Genomic DNA, 21238 nt, shown 5'->3' with positions numbered 1-21238 from the left:
CTAATCATCAGGGAAACATAAATCAAACTCACAATGAGATATCACTCCATACCTGTTAGAATGGCTAAAATCAAGAAGACAAGGAACAAAGAGTGTTGGCAAACAAGTGGAGAAAAAGGACCCCTCGTACACTGTTGGGGAGAATGCAAACTGGTACAACCACTGTGGAAAAGAGTATGGAGGCTCTTTAAAAAATTAAAATATAAATATCATATGATCTAGTAACTCTACTATTAGGTATTTAATCCAGGGAAAATGAAAACAATAACTCATGTATCCACCCCTATGTTTATTGCAACACTATTTACAATAGAATAGCCAAGACATGGAAGCAACATAGGTGTCCATCAACAGATGAATGGTGTGTGTATACGTGTGTGTGTGTGTGTGTGTGTGTGTGTGTGTGTGTGTGTGTATCTATATATCTATATGTGTGTGTGTGTGTAATGGAATACTATGTGTGTGTATGTATATATACATATATATGTATTTATATATTTATATTTATATAATGGAATACTACATGGCCATAAAAAGGATGAGATCATGCCATTTGAGTAACATGGATGGACTTAGAGGGTACTGAAATAAGCCAGACTGAGAAAGACAAATACAGTATGATTCCACACATAAATGGAATCTAATACAAGCGAGTGAACAAAAATAGAATCAGAATTATAAATACAGAAAACAAACTGATGGTTGCTAGAAGGAAGAGGGGTGAGGAGTTGAACAAAGGGTAAAGAGGAGAGGGAAATACAGGCCTTCCATTTACAGAATGAGTTAAGTCATGGGAATAAAAAGCAGGATATAAGGAATACAGTCAATAATATTGTAATAGCAATGTAATAGGACGGATGGTATCTATGCTTGTGGTGAACATAATATCTATGCTTGTCAAATCACTAAGTTGTATACCTGAAACTAACATAACTGTGCATCAACTATAGTCAAATTAAAAAAAAAAAAGGAAATGGGTATAATAATAGCATTCACTCATAGAGTTTCACAAGGGTTAAACAAGATATATGCAAAGTACATGTAACTGGCACATAATAATTTTCATTAAATGTTTGCCTTTACTATAAATACTGTTATTATTAGTATCATGATATCTTCCTAAAACTAGTATACAGTATGTATATAAGACATGTCTGCTGAGTAGATGCATTTACTTGGCAACTTCATCAAAGGCAGTACATTAATCCATCAAATGTTCTATTTGTATTATAAGGTAGCCTCAGAGCATAAAGGAAAATTGAGGGTGAAGGGAATGTAAATGGGAAGAAGCAGAGGTATATATCACTCTACAATTTTAACCTGAGAGAATATGAGTGAAACACCTCTGTGCCTACTCTTTACAACTCAACTTTCTCATGCCCACATGGCTGCATACCATCTATACTACATTTATACTTTCTGGCCTTATGTTCTATTATTCTCTTGTTTCTTGGTATTTTTCAGCCATACTGGTTGTTTTCCAGTTCTTCTAAAACACCATATTGGTTTCTACAGTAGGGACTATGTCCTTCTTGTCTCTTGACTCAGAGTTTCCTTTTGTTGGCCCGTTCTTGTCAAATCAGGTCTCAGCTTGAATATTTATTGACATTTCAAGCTAAAGTAGTTTCCTTCCTTCAACCTCCACAGTATATAATTCTCTATTTCATAATCAATTACCTTGCTTATTTATTACAAATCAACTGTATCCATCTATCATCCTATTTATCTACCCATCAGTCGTTCGGTCCATCCATCCATCCATCCATCCACACTCAACTCATCCCTTTTTCCAATATCTGCTTCCCTCTATGAGAATCTATGTATCACAAAAGCAGGGACTTCACCACTCTTGTTCACTGATATATCACCAGATCTTAGAATAGTGCCTGTCATGTAAAATTCTCATTAAATATTGTTTTAAGAAAGAATAGCTAGACTCAAAAATATTAATATCTCTTTCTTATTCCTCACAATGAAAGTAATTTTTGTAGTTTTTGTTATGAAATTAGAAATCACTAGTAGAACTTAAAGGGTCCAATGAGGAAATAGAGAGGAGTTGGTAAAAGGGTAAAAACTTTCAGGTATAAGATGAATATGGTCTGAGGATCTAATATAAAATATGGTGACTATGGATGATAAGACTACATTAAAAAATAATAATTGAAATTTGCTAAGAGAATAGAACTAAAATGTTCTCACAACAACAACAACAACAACAACAACAACAACAACAAAACCCAAAGGACAAATATGTGAGGTGATAGATGTGTGAGTTAACTGGATGATGGGAATCTTTTCACATACATACAAATATCAAATCACCACAATGTACATTTTAAGTACTTTACAGTTTTATTTATCAATTATACCTTAATAAAGCTTAAAGTAAAAGAAAATTAAGAAACAAGACTGAAATATAAATGGAATATCTCAACAGAGCAATAACTAAGGAAACTGAAGTAGTAATAAAAAATTTTCCAACACTGGAAAGGCCAAGACCAGATAGTTTCACTGATGAATTCTACCAAACATTTAAAAAAGAATTAATGTCAGCCCTTTCAAAACTCTTCCAAAAAACTGAAGAGAAGGGATTACTCCCAAACTCATTTTACAAAGCCAGAATTGCCCTATTACCAGAGCCAGATAAAGACACCACAAAACAAAATGAAACAAAAACCAAAAAAATAAGCTATAGGCCAATATCCTTGATATAGATGCAAAAATTTTCAACAGAACTCTAGCAAACAGAATTCAAGAGCACATTAAAAGCACATTACATCATGTCCAAATGGTATTTATCCATGGGATGCAAGTATGTTCAATACACACAAGTCAACAAGTGTGAGGTACCACAATAACAGAATAAAAGATAAAAATCTTATGATCATCGCAATAGATGAAGAAAAAGTATTTGACAAAAATCAATAGTCTCTCATAATAAAAGCTCTCAACAAACTGTGCCTGAAGGAAGGTATATGAATATAATAAATGCCATGCATGACAAACCTACAACTAACATCATATTCTATGATGAAAAAATGAAAACTTTTCCTCTAAAATCAGCACCATGACAAAGGCATCCACTCCCATCACCTCTCTTCATTATAGTACTGGAAGTTCTAGCCAGAGTGAGCGAGCGCGCAGGCAGGCAAATAAATAAACAAATAAATAAATAAATAAATAAATGTATGTCATCCTAAATGGAAGCAAAATTGTCTCTGTTTCAGATGACATGATATTGTATACTATATACAGAAAACCCTAACAACTCACCAAAAAACTGTAAGAATTAAAAATAATCAGTAAAGTTACAGGATACAAATGAAAATACAAAATTAGTATCAGCATATAGAAATTAATTGCATTTCTATACAATAACAACAAACTATTTGAAAGAGAAATAAAACAATGCCATCTATAATAGCACAAACATAATAAAATGCTTAGTAATATATTTAACTAATAAGGTGAAATATCTCTACTGTGAAAACTAAAAGACACTGATAAAAGTGACTAAAGAATACACAAGTAAATGAAAAGCCATCCTGTGTATGTGGATCAGAAAAATTAATAAATTGCAAAAATGTTCATACTACCTAAAATGATCCACAGATTCAATGTATGTATATATATACATATATATATATGTAATTTATGTATACATGCATATATGTGTGTGTGTATGTGTATGTGTGTGTGTGTGTGTGTGTGTGTGTGTATATATATGTATATGTATATTGAGAGAGAAAAAGAGAGAAAAGTGGGGAATCCTATCATTTGTGATAACATAGATGGCCTCTGAGGGTATTATGCTAAGTGAAATAAGTCAGACAGAGAAAAGCAAATATGGTATGATCTTACTTTTACAGAATCTAAAACAATGCAAATGCCTACAAACAGAGTAGAATGGTGGTTGACCTGGGCTGGGGGTGGAGGAAATGAGGCAGTCATGATTAGTGATTAAGTGGTGATTAGAGACATAAACTTTCATGGCACCTGAGTGGCTTAGTCAGTTGAGCGTCAACTTTGGTTCAGGTTGTGATCTCGCGGTTGCTGGGTTCAAGCCCCGCGTCCGGCTCTGTGCTGACAGCCTGGAGCCTGCGGCCTACTTCAGATTCTGTTTCTCAATCTCTCTGCCCCTCCCCTGCTCATGCTCTGTCTCTCTCTCTCTCTTAAAAATTAATAAACATTAAAAAATCTAAAAAAAAGAAGACACAAACTTTCAGTTATAAGGGGAATAAGTTATGGGATCTAATATAAAGCATGGTGACTATAGTTAAGAATACTGTATTATATACTTGAAAGTTGCCAAGAGTAAATTTTAAATGTTCTCAGCACACATACACCCATACACAAAGTAATTATGTGAGGTTATGGGTGTGTTCATTAATCTTGTAGCCAGCATTTTGCAACATATATGTATACTGAATCATAATATTGTACACCTTAAACTTACACAGTGTTGTATGTCACTTATATTTCAATAAGGCTGAAAAAGAGATAAGAGAAAAAAGAGAAACGGTATAAAAGACATACACAACTAGAGGGTATTATGCTGAGCGAAATTAGAGAAAGACAAATGTCATATGACTTCACTCTTATGAGGAATTTAAGACACAAAACCGATGAACATAAAGGAAGGGAAGCAAAAACAATATAAAAACAAGGAGGGGGACAAAACGTAAGAGACTCTTAAATACAGAGAACAAAAAGAGGGTTGCTGGAGGGGTTGTGGGAGGGGGGATGGGTTAAGTGGATAAGGGGCATTGAGGAATCTACTCCTGAAATCATTGTTGCGCTATATGCTAACTAACTAGGAGGTAAATTTAAAAATAAATAAATTTTTAAAAATGAGATGTGAAAAAAATGAAAAAAAGACATGTACAACAAAAATGAAACTGCAAGGTAATACTTTAAATATGTGTGTGTGTGTGCCTGTGTGTGTGTGTGTGTGTGTGTGTAAAAACACCCACCTCTAACCAAATTTCTCATGCCCTGAGTGATTTCAAATTAAAGGCTGTTTGTCTGTTTGTTTTGCATGAAAAATACAAATATTTTACCAGAAGAGAAATATGATACACTAAAATTTCAAACTGAATCAATATCAAATTGACAGTCATAAATAGCAGGTAACTTATAAACATCAAGTGCATAGTCATAAGTAGCAGGTAATTTATAAGCCATTTATGTTTGACCTTTATAGTTGGCAGAACTCCTTTTGCCTTCCTGTTTATAATTTGATTAGGTGATTAACAGGGTAACCTCTTGCCTTTCTAACAACACAACAGTTCTGAGGCAAACTGAAAAATATTTTACAAATCTATCATTTATTTTGTATTTACCTTCTAAAGACAGTACTGTACAGCCATTACCTGCTTCAACATTCACTAGCCCTACTTGACAGACGATGTAGTTAAGTCTTAAGGGAAGTAATTTGAGCAAATTCACACTATGCACCAGGGCTGACATTAAAACTCACCTTTGTCAGACCCCAGAGTTCACAAATACTTAGTTTAGCACAAATCCTTATTATTTTGTTTCCTCTCTATTCACTATGAGATATGACACAGCGGCTCTCAGAATCTCTCACGTCCATTCCTTCTTTTCTTTTTCCACTGCTACCATACCCAAACTAAGTGGCTTCATGCCCTGAATTAGCATTACTACGGCCACCTAATAATTGTGCTGTGACTCTGCTTTGTGTAATTCATCTTCCACATCATCTTCCTACTAAGCTCCATTCATCACTGTTATTCCATGCTTCAACTGTGCCAGACAACGGGAATATAAAAATCTTGGAATAGTTCCCATTGTGGGAATACAGTCTGATGTGCTATAGTAGAGGTATATACACAGTACAATTGTGGTGTAAAGAAGTGAGTAGCTAGTGATCCATTGGATATACAGATCTGGAGCCAGCAAAAAGGGGCTCACTGGTGACCCTCACTATGAAGGAAGTCATGGAAGCCATAGTAACTTCCAGGGAGAATATTCTGTCAGACATAGAAAGAACTGAGCCTAAAATCTGGAGATAAGATTTAAGGGGCAAATACAGGGAGAGGAGCCACTGAAATATATGAAAAGTAACTGCTGGGGGTATAGAAGAAAAGGAAAGAGAGGAGCCAGAAGCCACGGGAGCTGTGAAATCCAGGGAGGAGAGGATACTCAATTGTTTCAAATGCTACAGCTAAAGACTGAGAGGTTACTACTGGATTTTTCAGACATGATTTGAGTTGCAGAGAAATGGTAGAGCAGTGGACAAGAATTAAATCAAGGAATATATACTAGATGAAAAGGAGAATAAATCTTGGCTCACAAGGGAGGACATGGGAGGAAAAGAGAGAAGAAAAGGAGTACCTACGGATATTTACAGTTGTGAGGCTGCAAAGTTCCTGTCAATGGTCCATTTTCTCTGCCAAGAGGAACATGAGGATGTTTGCTAAGAGAAAGGTGTAAGGGTAGGTCAGGGTTTGGGGAGCATAGTAAAATTTTTGAATAGCTGCCTTGGATTATGGGAAAAGGACCAGGAAGACAAAAAAAAAAAAAATGCTATAGAACCATGTTGGAGGTTCAGCTAAAGGTAGTGAAGTGACCCTGACTTATATGTTTTTTAAGCTTCTCTGTGGCATAGAAGAAATACTCCAAGATATTATCAATAGTTCCTTGTTTACACATTAACTTGAACACAATTAGCAACTTAATATTCAGAATACCTTGTTACTGGGGAAAAAAAATTCCTTGACTATCAGACAAGGAGGTTCTGGTTCTGGAAATGGTGAACAATTGTGAGTGAACGATGCCTCTTGGGAAGGGTTATAATACAGAAGAATGAGCATATATAAAGATTAATTGTCAGTAAACACTACTCCCTTCTCCATCCCCCACTCACACTGATCCCATGAGATGGGCCATCATTTATCAGCTCTAAGAGACTGGCACACAGTGAGTACTTGGACAAAATCAAGTTTTTGGACTCTAGAGGAGAAAACCAGATCCTGGGCTGCAGTGAACCACCAAGATATAGTCAATTTGCAAGTCTCTATTATCAAGGCAACCTTAAGTCTTTATTTGTATTCTTATTGTAGTGATTTTTCATCTTCAATCCATTCTTAAAGACTCCAGTCTATTATTTTTTACACCCTTTATCATAGGTAGAAAACTCACTCTAGCATTTTCTCATAAGTAATCTCAAACTGAGGTCACGGTTTGACTGTAGTCTTGTCTTTCCTGTTAAACTGTAAATACACAGTGGAGTGTTAGGGTGTGAAAGAGGGAGGTTCTCCTCTGAATCTGGGACAGTGATACTTGCTGGATGATCAAGGTCATAATCATGCTGTTATAATCCCCTTATTCCCTGGTGCAATTATCAAAAGAAATGGAAAGTGCCTGTGGAAAAAATTTTGATGATGAGAGACTTTTAAAATTAGCTTTAAATACCAAGGAACAGAAATAAAGAACAAGGGATGACCTAGAAAAATATAAAGACCAAAAAGATGTTTTTGTTTCTGAGGGCTTCAGGCTATGTCTTATTCATCTTTAGCCCAGTGCCTGGTGTGAGTACATGACATGGGAGAAGGAAAGAGAATAACACAGTATAAATATGTGCTCTGTGCCAGATCTGTGCAATACATCTTAATATATGTTCTCTCATTTACTGCTTCCAACTAGCCATTAGATAGAAAATAATATTGCCTTTTTTTTTACATGAACCTAAAGTTGAGAAATCACATAGTTTTCTTATATTCTTAGATATTCAGTTGTGGAGCTGGTATTTGAATGCAGGTCTATAAATCCCAAAGTTCATAAGGTTTCTATTGTATTAATTTGCCTATTCCAAGTATTTATTCAGCTGAAAACTCAGAAATCGATCTCAATTTATAGAATCAACCATCCTCAGCAATGGTGGTTGTATTCCAGGAGACAGTGCATGCAATATAAAATCTGGTTTATACTTTAAATGGAGGCTGAAGATGTAGATGTAGGCAAATCCTAAAATTATCACCCGAATTTGTCCCTGTTTGTGTTTTGCCTTTACCACTGAACAAAGATACATGTCTACCAGATAAGAGCTGCCTTTCTTTCTGAGATGGAGACAATAATACAGAGATGGGTTGGTTTTTTTCCCCTAAATACATGGGGATTGAGGAAAGTTCAGTATAGATGGAGAGTATAGGGGAGAAATTAAAAAAGACAGGGAGATATTAACAATTCGCATCAGACAACTTCTAAAGAGAAAATGTATGCTATGGCAAAGAAGTACTAAGAAATGCCTCTTGTTGAAAAATATGGTTATTTCTATTTTTATTTTTTAAATTTATTTTAAGAAAGAGAGAGGAAACTGGGGGAGGGGCAAAGGGAGAGAGAGGGAGAAGGAGGGAGAGAGAATCCCTAGCAGGTTTCACACCGCCAGCATGGATCCCGATGCGGGGCTCAAACTCATGAACCATGAGATCATGACCTGAGCTGACATCAGAGGCTTAACTGACTGAGCCACCCAGGCACCCTGGGTTATTTCTGTTTTTAAAAATAATAGAAATGAGTGTAAATATTCTACACACTTTTCATATGTAAAAAAGATTAAAACACCCCTTCTTGTTGGTCTTCAGGTTACTTTGATATTATTAGTTTTTCCATTGGGATCCTGTCCTACTAAAGTATGTGCAAGACACTATAGCAGCACCAGAGAAGGGGTAATTGATTCTTTCTGGAAAGACAGAAGAAGCTTAGGGCAATATTTCACTGTAAAGAAAATTTGAGATGAATACTAAAGGGTAAGAAATGATTTTCCAGAAGATCACAGACAAAAACGAAAATTTCATTCTACTGGCTTTAAGTTGAAGTATCTAATTTATTTCCCTCTCTCCTTCCTTCCCCTTCCTTCATTCCTTCATTCCTTCCTCTCCCTCTCTACGTCAATCTATCATCTATCATTTGTTTAAGCTATAGGATTCCCAGTATGGTCAGCTAGAGAACGCAGTGTGGTGCAGCGGTTAAATGGCATGGCTTGAGATGAAGATTCGCTGGGTACGTACTCCAGCTTTGACGCATATAATTACTAACTTCTCTGTCTTTCATTCATCTGAAAAATGTGAGGAATGAATGTGCTAATATGCATAAATCATTTAAAATCATACCTAGCATATACCAAGGTTAGTTATCATTTTAATTTGTTCATTTACTTTGAAATATTCTGCTCCATCGTCAGAGTTAAGTCTTGAATCACTTCAGAATCAATGATAGAGCTATACTAATTAGAGAATTTGATGCAGAATAGTTCTATTTTGGTAGCTGCTCCAATTTACGTATAGGATTTTACACCCTTTTGATCTTAGGTAAATATATAATCTCTTGACTTAATGTATTGATTATTGCATAGCAAAAGTAACAGATTAATTGAAAAGGGATTTATGGCTTAATTATAAGCAAATCTACCATCACATTTGCTAGATCTGTACAAACTAAGCCATTTAATATAGAGTAAATATGTAAAGTGCATACTCAGTCCTGGAATCTGCCTTTCAAATTTTATTTTGAATGTCAGAATCTCAGAGGAGTGTCTGTCTTATAAGAAATTAATGCAGTGTAGAATGAAACTCTCACCTCTGTCCTATTCACTGTATTTCATGGAGTGAATTTTAGAGTGTTTTCAAGTTAATCTCATATAAATTATTTCTTGTAGTATGCCGGGTTAGTCCAGCATCCATTCATCCACTCACCCATCTACCCAAACATCCATGCATGCATGTGTGCATGCAGCAAATATTTAAGCATCTCCTACGTGCAATGTAAATTTGTGAAATATTAGAAAAAAAACATTAAACGAGACAGACATAGCATTGCTAATGGTGCTCATAGGATGTCAGAGAAGACTGGTAATGAGACAAACAACTACAATAAAGATGAATTGATCTCTACGAAACATAATTTCCCCAGGTGACTCTCTTTCTTGTCTAGCTCATAATAACCGTTTCCTTTTTAAGCACACTTCTCTTTTAAATAATATTGCACGAAACCCAGAATTATTTGAGCGATCTTTGTGGAACAGTATCAGGGCCACATTTAGGTAGGTAGTGCTACCATCAGAGGTGTTTCATTTGCAAGAGGCACTGTATGAAATAAAGAGGTAACATTCTCATGGGAAAAGAAGTGAAAAAGAGGAAAGCTCACAGGAACGTGCCGCCGCAGGTTTGTTGGCGTGCCGGATGGAGAGGAGCTGGTGCTGAGGGCATTCTCAATGTCCTGATCAAGTTGGTCCAGTTTCATAATTAGCAGCACCATGGAGTCTAGCCGCGCCCTATCTCGATCTTCTCTTATTTCCTGAGGAACAGAACATGTTGTTACTAAATCTGAAAGGGCATTTCTTGGAAAGAATAAAAAGTTCCCTGTTCTTCAATGTGACAAAAAGGACACTGAATAATAGGCAGCCTTCTACTCAAGGGGGAAAGGAAGTTCTATTCTGTATCATCAATGGGCTCTTCATTGGGAAGATGCTGACCTACTGCCAAAGAAGCATTTTACTTGAATTTTAAATATACATCTTCTGGCAAAAAATGAAATGAAAAAGAAGTATAACATCAGTGAGTACTGATACATATTTACTACTTTTCTGTGGACTATTCTTGGGAAAAATTAGATGTTACTTTTTTCATGGTATAAATCAATTATGACATACTAATAACTGTTGGTGGTTAGGCATTTAAGGATCCATACAATATTTTTGGAAGAATATTTCTGAGTATAGGAAAAAAAATGGGAAAATAATCAAAGGCGGCAGGATTCAGTTTGTATAGTGGGCAAGTTGCTTTGTTTGTTTTGTTGTATTTTGTTTTGTTTTTGCATGGGGCCATTTCCCTACTGCTGCTTCAAGCTATATCACTGTCAATATTTCTTTTCAAGCTTCTTTTTTTTCACATTAAAAAAAAGCCCCCATAACTGTATATATTTTTGTAAATGATCATGGTTACTTATCCTGAATTCTTTATAATATTGAGATATATTTATGGAAATACTGTTGCTTACAGGAATAACTAAACCTTCTCATTGACCATAGAGAGTCACTTCCACATGACTGTTTACTATTCTTGCATATTCAAATCATGTCAATTAGTATTAGGAATTTTCCGGATTCCCTGCGGGCTGTGCAAGGTATCAAGGTTGGATAGGGCATTGGGTTGGGAAAAAAAGGCCATGGAAAGCACAGTAAGGTTCTTTAGAAGCAAAATCTATTGAGGCATGTAATAGACTCAGGGCTAGCCCTTTGGAAGAAAACTATCATGTGTAACTCATGTTGCTATCTTCTCATCTGTCTTTGATATTTACCTCGGTGAAATCAGCTTTGAAAGGAACACGAGTGGGGACCTCAAAGGGAAAATATATCACAACAGAAGCCTGAGGGATGTAGGTACAAGGGAGCAGGTGATGGTATTGGAAGTGAATCAGACATTTTATTTTGTTTTGGCATTTTTTAATCCCCTAAATTCTCTAGCCTTCATTAGGAGGGAACCCCAAAGAACAGGGACTGACTAGGGTAAATTTCATGGATTAATCAAATTCTATACAAGTCTCTGTACCCCCAATAGCTAGAGCATTATTTCCCAGATGTCAAACAGTTGGCCTATTAAAGTGTTCAAAGAATCATTAATTAGGGTAACATTCGTAAATTATTTGGGTAAGCTGAACCTGTGTTTGGTTTAACAGACTAACATCAAATTGAAAGAGCTAGTCCTATTTCCATAAAGACATCCAGTTTGAGAATAAGTTAAAAATTGTTTTTGAGTTGTATTACTTCAGAATACTATGCTGTGATTATTACTTAAATTTCCTTTCATTGTCCCTGCTGTCTACAACATGTAATGAGGCTCTGACACAATTACAGGCTCTTGTCATCATAAAGTTTTATGTTATATGCTTGAGAGTATGCAGGATATTTGCAAACAGACTTGAACCTTACTATATATCATATCCTTCACTGCCACAGAACTTTGTTATAGTCAAAAGAGCATTAAAGTAGAATCCTGCTTCTACCTTAAAATGAAGTCCTGAAAATATTGGAGATTATTCTAAATTTAATTCTCTTCTAAATACCCAAAACATGGAAAACCTGACTGAAAGAAGACTCAAAGTCCTCTTAATTACTTCTCCAATGTATTTGCTTGTATAATTTCCTTCTTTTTAAAACCAAAGTTGTGTTTGGCAAGATAATGTTCTTTGCATCTCTACATCCACATATGTTTTTTCTGTGTGATTTTAATTTCCCAGTTATAACTTCCTCAAGCACAAAAATTATGTTTTTCTACCTGGCAGATGAGACAAGTTATACATTGCACATGCAATATGTTTTCAGGAATAATAGTAATGAAATCAATAGGAGCCAGTGAAATAACAGCTCCCAAAGCCTTAGAAAGTATATCTTGATATTTTTCCAGCTACTAGGTTAATGTTGGATAAAGCAGTATGTCCTGGTTGTCCTAGACCTACCAGCAGTGGTCTCAGAAACAATTTGTCTTTGAATTAACTGGATGCTGAGATTGTGCTTTAAAAACATTTTTAAATCCATGGGCTGAGCATCAAATTATTTCAAATGCTCTGCCAAAAGGAATAAAACCAAACGGCCTTGGTCTACAATATTCCTTTAGAGAAATAAGCCTATTGATTTCGCCTTCCTTCCTGGATGCTTCCTTATTCACTATCTATTACATTCAGCATCAAGTGTCAAGTACACAGGCCAGTATCCTGTGTTATACATCCATAAAACCTCACAAAATAGAGTGGACTACAAATCAGATGCTTTGGATAAATTTTATTGTCTTTGTTTTTGAAGCCCCAGATATTAATATTTAACAGTTCTAACCTTTCATATGTCCATGGCTAAACTCCAGCAAATAGCTCATGCCTGAAAATAGAGCTGCGTATTTGCAGGTTTTGGCTAGGTTGACTTCTTCAGTGAAGCTTTTATTTCATGCTGTCTCCATAGTCCACGAAGAGGGCCTTCTTTAATAAGTAAAGCTGCCTATTAATGAAGTTCTCAACATTTCAGTACCTTAACCCCTTCAAATCAAGGCCAAGATGCTAAATTCTCTCCCCTCCCATCTTTCCTTCCTTCTTTCCTGCAGTCGTAGCTGTTCTGGGCCAAGCACCATTAAAGGGACAAAATAGTCACAAGTGGATAAGAGATTTAAAAATTCCTGCTTTCTTGAATATTATAGTCAGGCATGAGAAGACACAACAAAAGTTAACAAATTCTTAAGTAGGATGGTTTCATACAGGAACAAGTGTAAGAAGCAAATAAATTGGGTAAGAATCTACACAGTCACTGAGGGGGTGTCCCACTTTGTATAGAGTGGTTGGAAAATAGTTTTCTGTGGTTGGAAAATAGAGCTAAATCATGATGGGGAGAAAAAGAATGGGGTAGAAGAGAGATATGAAGATGAAGATGAAGATGGAGATGGAGAGAGACAGCAAGTGAGAGAGAAAGGGAGAGAGAAAGAGAGAGAGAAAGGAAGACAGAAAGAAAGGAAGAAAAATGAAAGGCAAAGAAAAAAGGGGAAGGGAAGGGAAGGGAAGGGAAGGGAAGGGAAGGGAAGGGAAAGAAGAGGAAGAAGGAAGGAGAACTGGGAAAATAGTACTGCACACATCTTGGATGCTAGACTGGAATGAGCTGGATGAATAAGAGGATCAGATAAAAGGTGGGGGACACCAGGAGGGGAAGTGAGAGTGAAAGGAATGAATACTAGAACAATGTGCAGGTGAATATGAACAGGAGTCAAAATATATTTTGTCATGAAGGTCACTGTAAAGGTCAAATTTATTCCTTGCAGTGGGGCCACTGGCAGGATGTAAGCACATGAATGATTTCCTGTGTATTTTACTTTTAGGATCCTCACCACATACTGACAATCAAACATTTTTGGAACCTCACGCTACTTTACCCCCAGCAAAGTCAAATGGCTAATTCATACTAAATAGTTCAAATTAACCTAGGATTATTTTCTAGTCCTAGTTCTTTTTTTTCCCCCTGAAGTCTGAATTGGACCCACATTATGGTAATTATAAGGAAATAACAAATTTAAGAGTACATCTATCTTGATGAGCACTGAATAATATATGGCATTGTTGAATCCCTATATGGTACACCTGAAACTAATATAACACTGTGTATTAACTACACTGGAAGTAAAAAAATGATATGCTTTTATAACACGGCCATGAATATTTTGAGATCGAAGTGAAAAAGAAGACACTGTCTGAGGAAGCTGTTTCTTGGAAGCAGGGAGTGGTATGTTAGTAAATGTTTAGACACTAGATACCAAATGAAACAAAAGTCCTCATGTGTAGCATGTGCCATTTTTTCTGTGACGTAAATATTGTCATAGCTGGTTTCAAGCTACCCACTAGACGTTATTGAACTCAGAACAGGAAGAGATGCCACCAGTTTGCTCTTGTGAGCTTATGCGAGCTGGTGCATATTTGTGCCAACACATAGTAGGAGTGGGGATCAGTAGGATGGACAGACATGCTCAGAATTGGATTCAAATAGAAGCATTGCTAGTTAAATCGACAGTTGTAATTATGGCTTAGTCAACATAATAACATACTGAAATAATGCATTTTATTTATTTAATGCATTTATTTTCCTTAACTTTTGCTCTTGTTGCCCAGGTAGAGTTCAGTATAAATTGTTGACTGAAATTTAGTGTTCTGGAGACTTCTTTTTTCCTAGAAGCAGCTCACGTATCTGCCTTCTTTGCACTATCCATTATTTATGTTTGTAAAATCCCTTAAAATTCATCATAATTAACATATCTTCATATGTGTCTTTTCACTTAAATAAGTCAAACAGGGGTGCCTGGGTGATTCAGTCAGTTGCTGTCTGACTTCTGCTCAGGTCATGATCTCGTGGTTCATGAGTTTGAGGCCCACATTGGGCTCTGTGCTAACAGCTCAGAGCCAAGAACCTGCTTCAGATTCTGTGTCTTCCTCTCTCTCTGTCCCTCCCCCACTCATACTCTGTTTCCTCTCTCTCATAAATAAATATTTAAAAAATTAATTAAAAAATAAGTCAAAACATATTTGAGTAACTCATTATGTACTTGGGTACTTTCTCCAAAATTAAGACTAGAAATCTAGAGCTCTAGGATCATGGCTATTGGTTCCACGGTGTTCTGACTTTGCAGCTGTAGAGTTTTAAATCCAGATCACTTTTCCATTGACAAACTGAATAGAGTAGAGCCCATCTCTCCCCACTCCTTGCCTTGGTCTTTTTCCAATACTCCATTTTGCTTCCCTTTCATGGATGCAATTTCTAATTCAATGCCTATTAGGCATCATTTATTCTCTCCTTAACTACTGCAGCCTGTTTTTCATTCCTTCTAATATACAGAAACTATGTTTTGGAAGAGTAGCGATAACCACAATTAAATGCAAGAAACTTTTGCATCTAGACAAGTCCTTGTACGTTTTTAACAGTCTTCACGATGTTTATTGGCCATCTCCTGTGTCCTATGCACTGTTCCCTAGGAAGCTACCTATTTCATACTTGTACAGTTATAAGGTTGAGAATTCTGCCTTCCTTTAACTTCCCAGTTTCTCCCTCCAAAAATAGACAGCATAAAGTAGTGTCTATTCCATGAAAGAGCCTTTCAAATATTTGAAGAACTACGTTGTGCCCATTTTCTTCCTTTTCTAGGTGAATCATACTTAGTCCCCTTAATGATTTCTCATATGACATGTTTTCAAATCCTCATTAGTTCTATTTACCCTTCTCTGAATATGACATAATTCTGTCATTGACCCAATTAATAGTCAGTGCCGAGAATTAAATATATTACTCTACACGTTCTCAGACCAGGGCAGAGTAGGCAAGTATTTCCCCATGTTCTATATACCCTAACACAGCCTAAGAATTAAGTGCCTGTTTAGAACATGAATAGGCTATTCTTGATAGGATTGCATGATTTGCTTTTTTAATGAGGAAAAACTATTTAGTTGCCTGTGAGCTGACCTTGAGTCAATGGTGTGATATATGTCTCCTTTTCCCAATATCTGCCTGTGTAGCACTAAGAACAGAAACATCCTGTTGTCGAGAGACTGTAACCAGCTGTTGTCAAGGTACAGATAATATATATCACAGTTGTGGAAGAAATTTCCAGTTGTATTTCTTTCAGAAACACGTCAGTGGATGCTTAGGCAAATTTGGAGAGAAACTTCTATTCAATTCAATTTGTTGTCAAAAGCCTAATATGGCCAACCGCATGGTTTTCATTGGAAAATCTTAAAGATGTTCCTTATTTACTCCCAAGAGCTATTTAGCCCCTGAGCAGTGAAGTCATTTGGGTCACAATGGGATCTGGGGGAGATACACAGGGTTTTTAGGGGGTCATTCTCTCCAGGTCTCTGAAAAGGAATTCGTTGAACAGGAGACTCCACTACCTTCTTTCCTTCTATCTGGGGAAGATAATTCCAAGCTTCCTCTTTCCCAGATGCTCTTTATTGAGCAACACAGGACACAGCACACACACATGGAGTGGGGAGGAGGTGAAGATTACCAGACACTCTACAGATTGTGAAGTACAGAGAAAAGGATGCCTCCCCTAGAGACGCAGGGGCACTGTTTTCCTAATGCCAAGCATTTGGAAGAAAACCAAAAAAATGCAGTAAACCACCTGAATGCTTCCAAATAGTGGACATTTGGCTCAGCAAATATAGCACTGCCTGAATGTTCTGCTTGTCAATGAGTTGTGGCATCACATAGACAGCCATAATAAATTAAAGGCGAGGCCAGGAATAGAACTAAGACTTCCTGATTCATAATCCAAGGTTCTGGCCCCTACACTGTCTTTGATTCCATACGCATCTTACTGGCATTCTGGGCTGGTAATACTCCTTGTTCACCCGTAATAGAAAGGGACCTTTTAGCAAAAGACTTGGCCCGACTTCATTCTGAATTATTTGATCTGAGGCCAGCTGGATTAGTATGAAATCTCATATTAGTGTTATACATTTCATCTGAAAATAAATTCCTCACTCTAGACTTTCCTTTCTTAAAATAATATCCTGCTTAAAGAACCAGAAAGTTATTCATTTTTTTTTCTTCAGAAGCAGTGAAGATTTTTATCTGAATAGCTAGTCAGGGGCTAAAGATAATATAACTATCCTATGTTAGAATTTCTAGGTAAGTTAAAAAAGTCAACCTTAATTTTTATACTGGTGCATTTCAAGATGAAATTTATGTGGATTAGGTAATAAAACAAACCAGTAATTATCTCCGATTTGCCAGATACAGTCTGTTCAACCACAAAATCTTTGCATGTTATCTTAATAGTAACATGTGCCAATATCATTTTAGTATCAGATGATAGAGGGTGATCTAATACCCTCATTCAAAGTTACTACAAGGAATCTTTGAACTGGTATGTAAATTGTGGCTTTTTAGTGTTTACCTTCACTTCCTATGTTATCTCCTTCCATTTACAAAGCATGGTGAAGAAAACTGGTTCCTCCTTAGCTTGATTTTTAAATTCCAGTGAGGTTTCAAATACAGCATTTTAAAACTGGGACTTCTGTAAATTGCTTACAGAGTCTCCTGCATAGACTCAAAGGATATCTCTGCAGCTGGTCCTAAGGAGTGCTCAGAAGTGGCAGATGTGAGTCAGGGACAGAACTGTGTGGGCAGAAATTCTTCTCTATTCCAGGGAAATCTGAGGATGACTTCCTCCACTAGGTTTAAAGGTCCATTTTGGGGAGTGGGATATGATTTCTACTTAAATAATTTGGTAGGCATTCTGGAACCAGTGTTTACTTTAAGTGGTAAAATTGGAGACTGACTTTCATGGTCACTTAACACATTTTATAGACACAAAGTCAACCTTTGTGGGTTATTTATTCTGTATCATCATTCCTACCTGATATCTGCAAATCTCTGCAGTTTTTGTTACTTTGGCTTTTTTGTTTTGTTTTGTTTGTTTTACAATTCTCAGTAGCTCTGTCCTTGGGCTCAGATGTTAAAGGAGGCAGAACTTTTCCTGATGTGAAAACGTGAGAAAAACATCTACTTACATTAAAATTCCATCAACTGTTTTCAGGAATATTATGATGGTCTTTTTTAGGTGTGGATAACAAAGAAAGACAAAAGTAAAAATTTCTTCCTCTTCCATAAAGATTTATATGACTTAATTTAGAAAAAAGTCTTGCATTGAACCTGGCTTCTGTTAAATTTTCTAGTTTTACCTCTCACATTCTTTCTGATAATTCCCAGTGTTCCCCAATGTCAGTCATTTTGAGGACTACTGCTACATTATTCTTAATATTTTTCTTTAATTGGATTCATTTTTACAGGTAGATACAAATTTAAATATATGAATGCTATATAATATGTAAGTAATAATTTTATTTTTTATAAAGTATATTAAACTATACAATTATCAAAATCAACCATACTATGTGATATAATCTTACATAAACCACTGTACTATATTTTAGAAAATGCTCAGAAGTCCTGAACTTCTTTTAGTTTCTCAAATATGTCATGTTCTCTCTCTCTCTCATTGCAACAAGGATTACTATATGTAGCAAATAAAAATATAGGATACCCAATTACGTTTGAATTTCAGATAAATAAATTTTTTTTTGTATAAGTATATCCCAAATATTGCACGGGATATACTTATACTAAGACATTTTATGTTTATTTGAAATTCAAATGGAACTGGGGATCCTAAATTTTATCTGGCAACTGTATTTGGACCCATGTAATAATGTTTCTTAGGCTTAACATACTTCTCCCCTGACTGGGTACATCAGAGGAAATCTTTGGTTTCAAGTATCATGTGACTCCAATGGAGAGGTTTCTATACAAGGTTGTTTCCTTGAATGAATGAACAGTAATTGCCTTCTAAGTTTAGTTATACAATTTCAAAGAATAGGAATTTCCTTTTCTCAGTGTTCTATTTAGTGTTATAATCCTAGGCAAATCTAAGACTTCTCATTTTGATTTTTCTTCAGCAACAAAATAAAGTCTGAAAAGTGCATGAGGCAGATCTTTTTAGAATTGCAAATTCACTTCAATTGTTAATATTCTGTATGAAATTTTCTAGAAATGAGTAAATCAGATTGAATTTTTTTACCACTGTATATGTTTTCACAACTCGCACGTGCAGTGTGGCTGTGGCTTTTTTTTTGACACTAATGAAGAGCCTTTACAGTGAACAATTATGGGAACTGCTTATCTAGCTCCATCCTCCCATTTTTTTCTGATAAGTTACTTTAGCAAATTTAAGACTTTCCCAAGCTACAAACTGATAGTGTCAATGGCTACTTGGGAAACAAGAAGCAAAGATGAAATCAAGAGACACTGAATTTCCAATTCTTCCATTAACCTAAGTCCTGTAAATCCTGTGTTTTACTCTACAGGTGACCTAATACAAATGATCTGAAAGATCTGGGAAGAATACATATAGATTAAAAAACTGACTTAGTTACATATGAGTGGCATCTTCTTATTGTTACTAATCTACAAATTTAGAAGCTAAATCATCTTACTGATCATTTGTTCCTTTCTTCTCCTTCCCTCCCTCCCCTTTCTTTTTCTTTTCCTTCCTTTTTTCCTTTGTTCTTTCTTTCCTTCCTTCTGTCTTTCTGTCTTTTTATTTGTCAACAGTTTATCAGTGGTTCTCAAATATGACTGTGCATCAGAACCATCTGAAGAACTTGTCAAAACACAGACTGATTCAGTAGATCCTTGATGGGACGGAGCATCTGCATTTCTTTTTTTTTTTGAAATTTATTGTCAAATTGGTTTCCATACAACACCCAGTGCTCATCCCAAAAGGTGCCCTCCTCAATACCCATCACCCACCCCCCTCCCTCCCACCCCCCATCAACCCTCAGTTCGTTCTCAGTTTTTAAGAGTCTCTTAGCATCTGCATTTTTTTTTACAAGTTCCTGAATAACGCTGTTGCTGCTGTACGGAGGGCTAGACTTTAAGAACCTCTGAACCACATGTTAGAGTAATAGTTCTCTGCAGTGGCTGATTATAAGTATACTTGTAGAGCTTTGAAAACTTCCACATCTAAGGCACCATCCACTGAATTTCGAAGACGCAGGGTTGGGCCAACCTAGTGCGATTTTAAAGAATTCAACAGATATATTCAAAGCATAGCAAGGGTTAAGGAACATTAAAATAAATTATAATTGTAATAGATTACAGAGAAAGCTAGTCCATGTTTTCTGACCCCCCCAAAAATAGCATAATCGGAATAGATTTTTATCTACAGTGCTCCCACAATAAGAAATCCATTAGACCTTTATATTGATAGAATAATATAAAATACAACAAATGTCAAAAAAGGTATTTATAACATTCAAAACCTATTTTTTAAAATTTAATGTTTATTTATTTTTGAGAGAGACAGAGACAGAGCGTGAGTAGTGGAGGAGCAGAGCGAGAGGGAGGCACAGGATCCAAAGCAGGCTCCAGGCTCCCAACTGTCAGCACAGAGCCCAGCATGGGGCTCGAACCCACGAACCGTGAGATCAGGACCTGAGTCAAAGTCGGATGCTTAACTGACTGAGCCACACAGGTGTCCCTCAAAACCTATTTTAAATCACTTGTTAGTGGTTTAATAAACAGAAAAACAACAAAACTCTCTCAGATAGCAAGGATTTAAAAGGCAATATTCTTAACTTGATTAAGAGTATCAGGCAATTAGACTAAGTTTTAAGTACAGAGGTGGAATATTAGAAACACTTCTATAATACTAAGAAAAAGTAAGAATACTCATTATCACTCATTTTATTCAACGCTTTGATTAAGGTTCTGGCCGAAGAAACGAAACAACAAACAGCAACAACAACAACAAAAAAAACCCAGAGTTGATTATATTACAAAGGAAGAGAATTTGTACCTTAAAAATCCCAGAGAATAACCTGACAATCAATTAAAACAAATAAAAGAATTCAGTTCAAGAAGGAAAAACACAGGAACATTCTTGTCCATTTAAAAAATGGAATAGAAAAAAACAAATCACAGTGACAACAAAGACTAAAATATCTAGAAGAAACTGAACAAGAAATAATGAAGATTTTCATGGAGAAAATTTAAAGTGTCACCAAAGGATTTAGAAGACTAACAAATGGAGAGACACATAATTGCTCTGGATAGGAAAATTCCTTCTAAGACATTTTAAAGCAAATTTGTTATGTATATTGTCTGTTTCCCTTCTAGAATTTAGTTGTCATTGCC

General features: G+C 35.9%; 1 protein-coding gene across 7 annotated transcripts in view; it reads right to left on the bottom strand.

Moving 5' to 3' along the window:
- DLC1 (DLC1 Rho GTPase activating protein) overlaps positions 1–21238 on the bottom strand; it is a 426214-nt gene that overhangs the window by 308372 nt on the left and 96604 nt on the right. For 6 of the 7 annotated variants that reach the window (XM_047855877.1, XM_047855876.1, XM_047855875.1 and 3 more), the window contains one exon: positions 10168–10317. The exons of the other annotated variant lie outside the window; for it this stretch is intronic. In XM_047855877.1, the coding sequence (XP_047711833.1) occupies positions 10168–10317 (150 nt within the window). The remainder of the gene's footprint in view (positions 1–10167; positions 10318–21238) is intronic. 7 annotated transcript variants of the gene reach the window in all.

Source organism: Prionailurus viverrinus, chromosome B1, assembly GCF_022837055.1.
Source record: "Prionailurus viverrinus isolate Anna chromosome B1, UM_Priviv_1.0, whole genome shotgun sequence".
Taxonomy (NCBI): Eukaryota; Metazoa; Chordata; class Mammalia; order Carnivora; family Felidae; genus Prionailurus; species Prionailurus viverrinus.
Note: the sequence above shows the minus strand (reverse complement) of the source record. Positions and strands in the feature narration are given on the sequence as shown.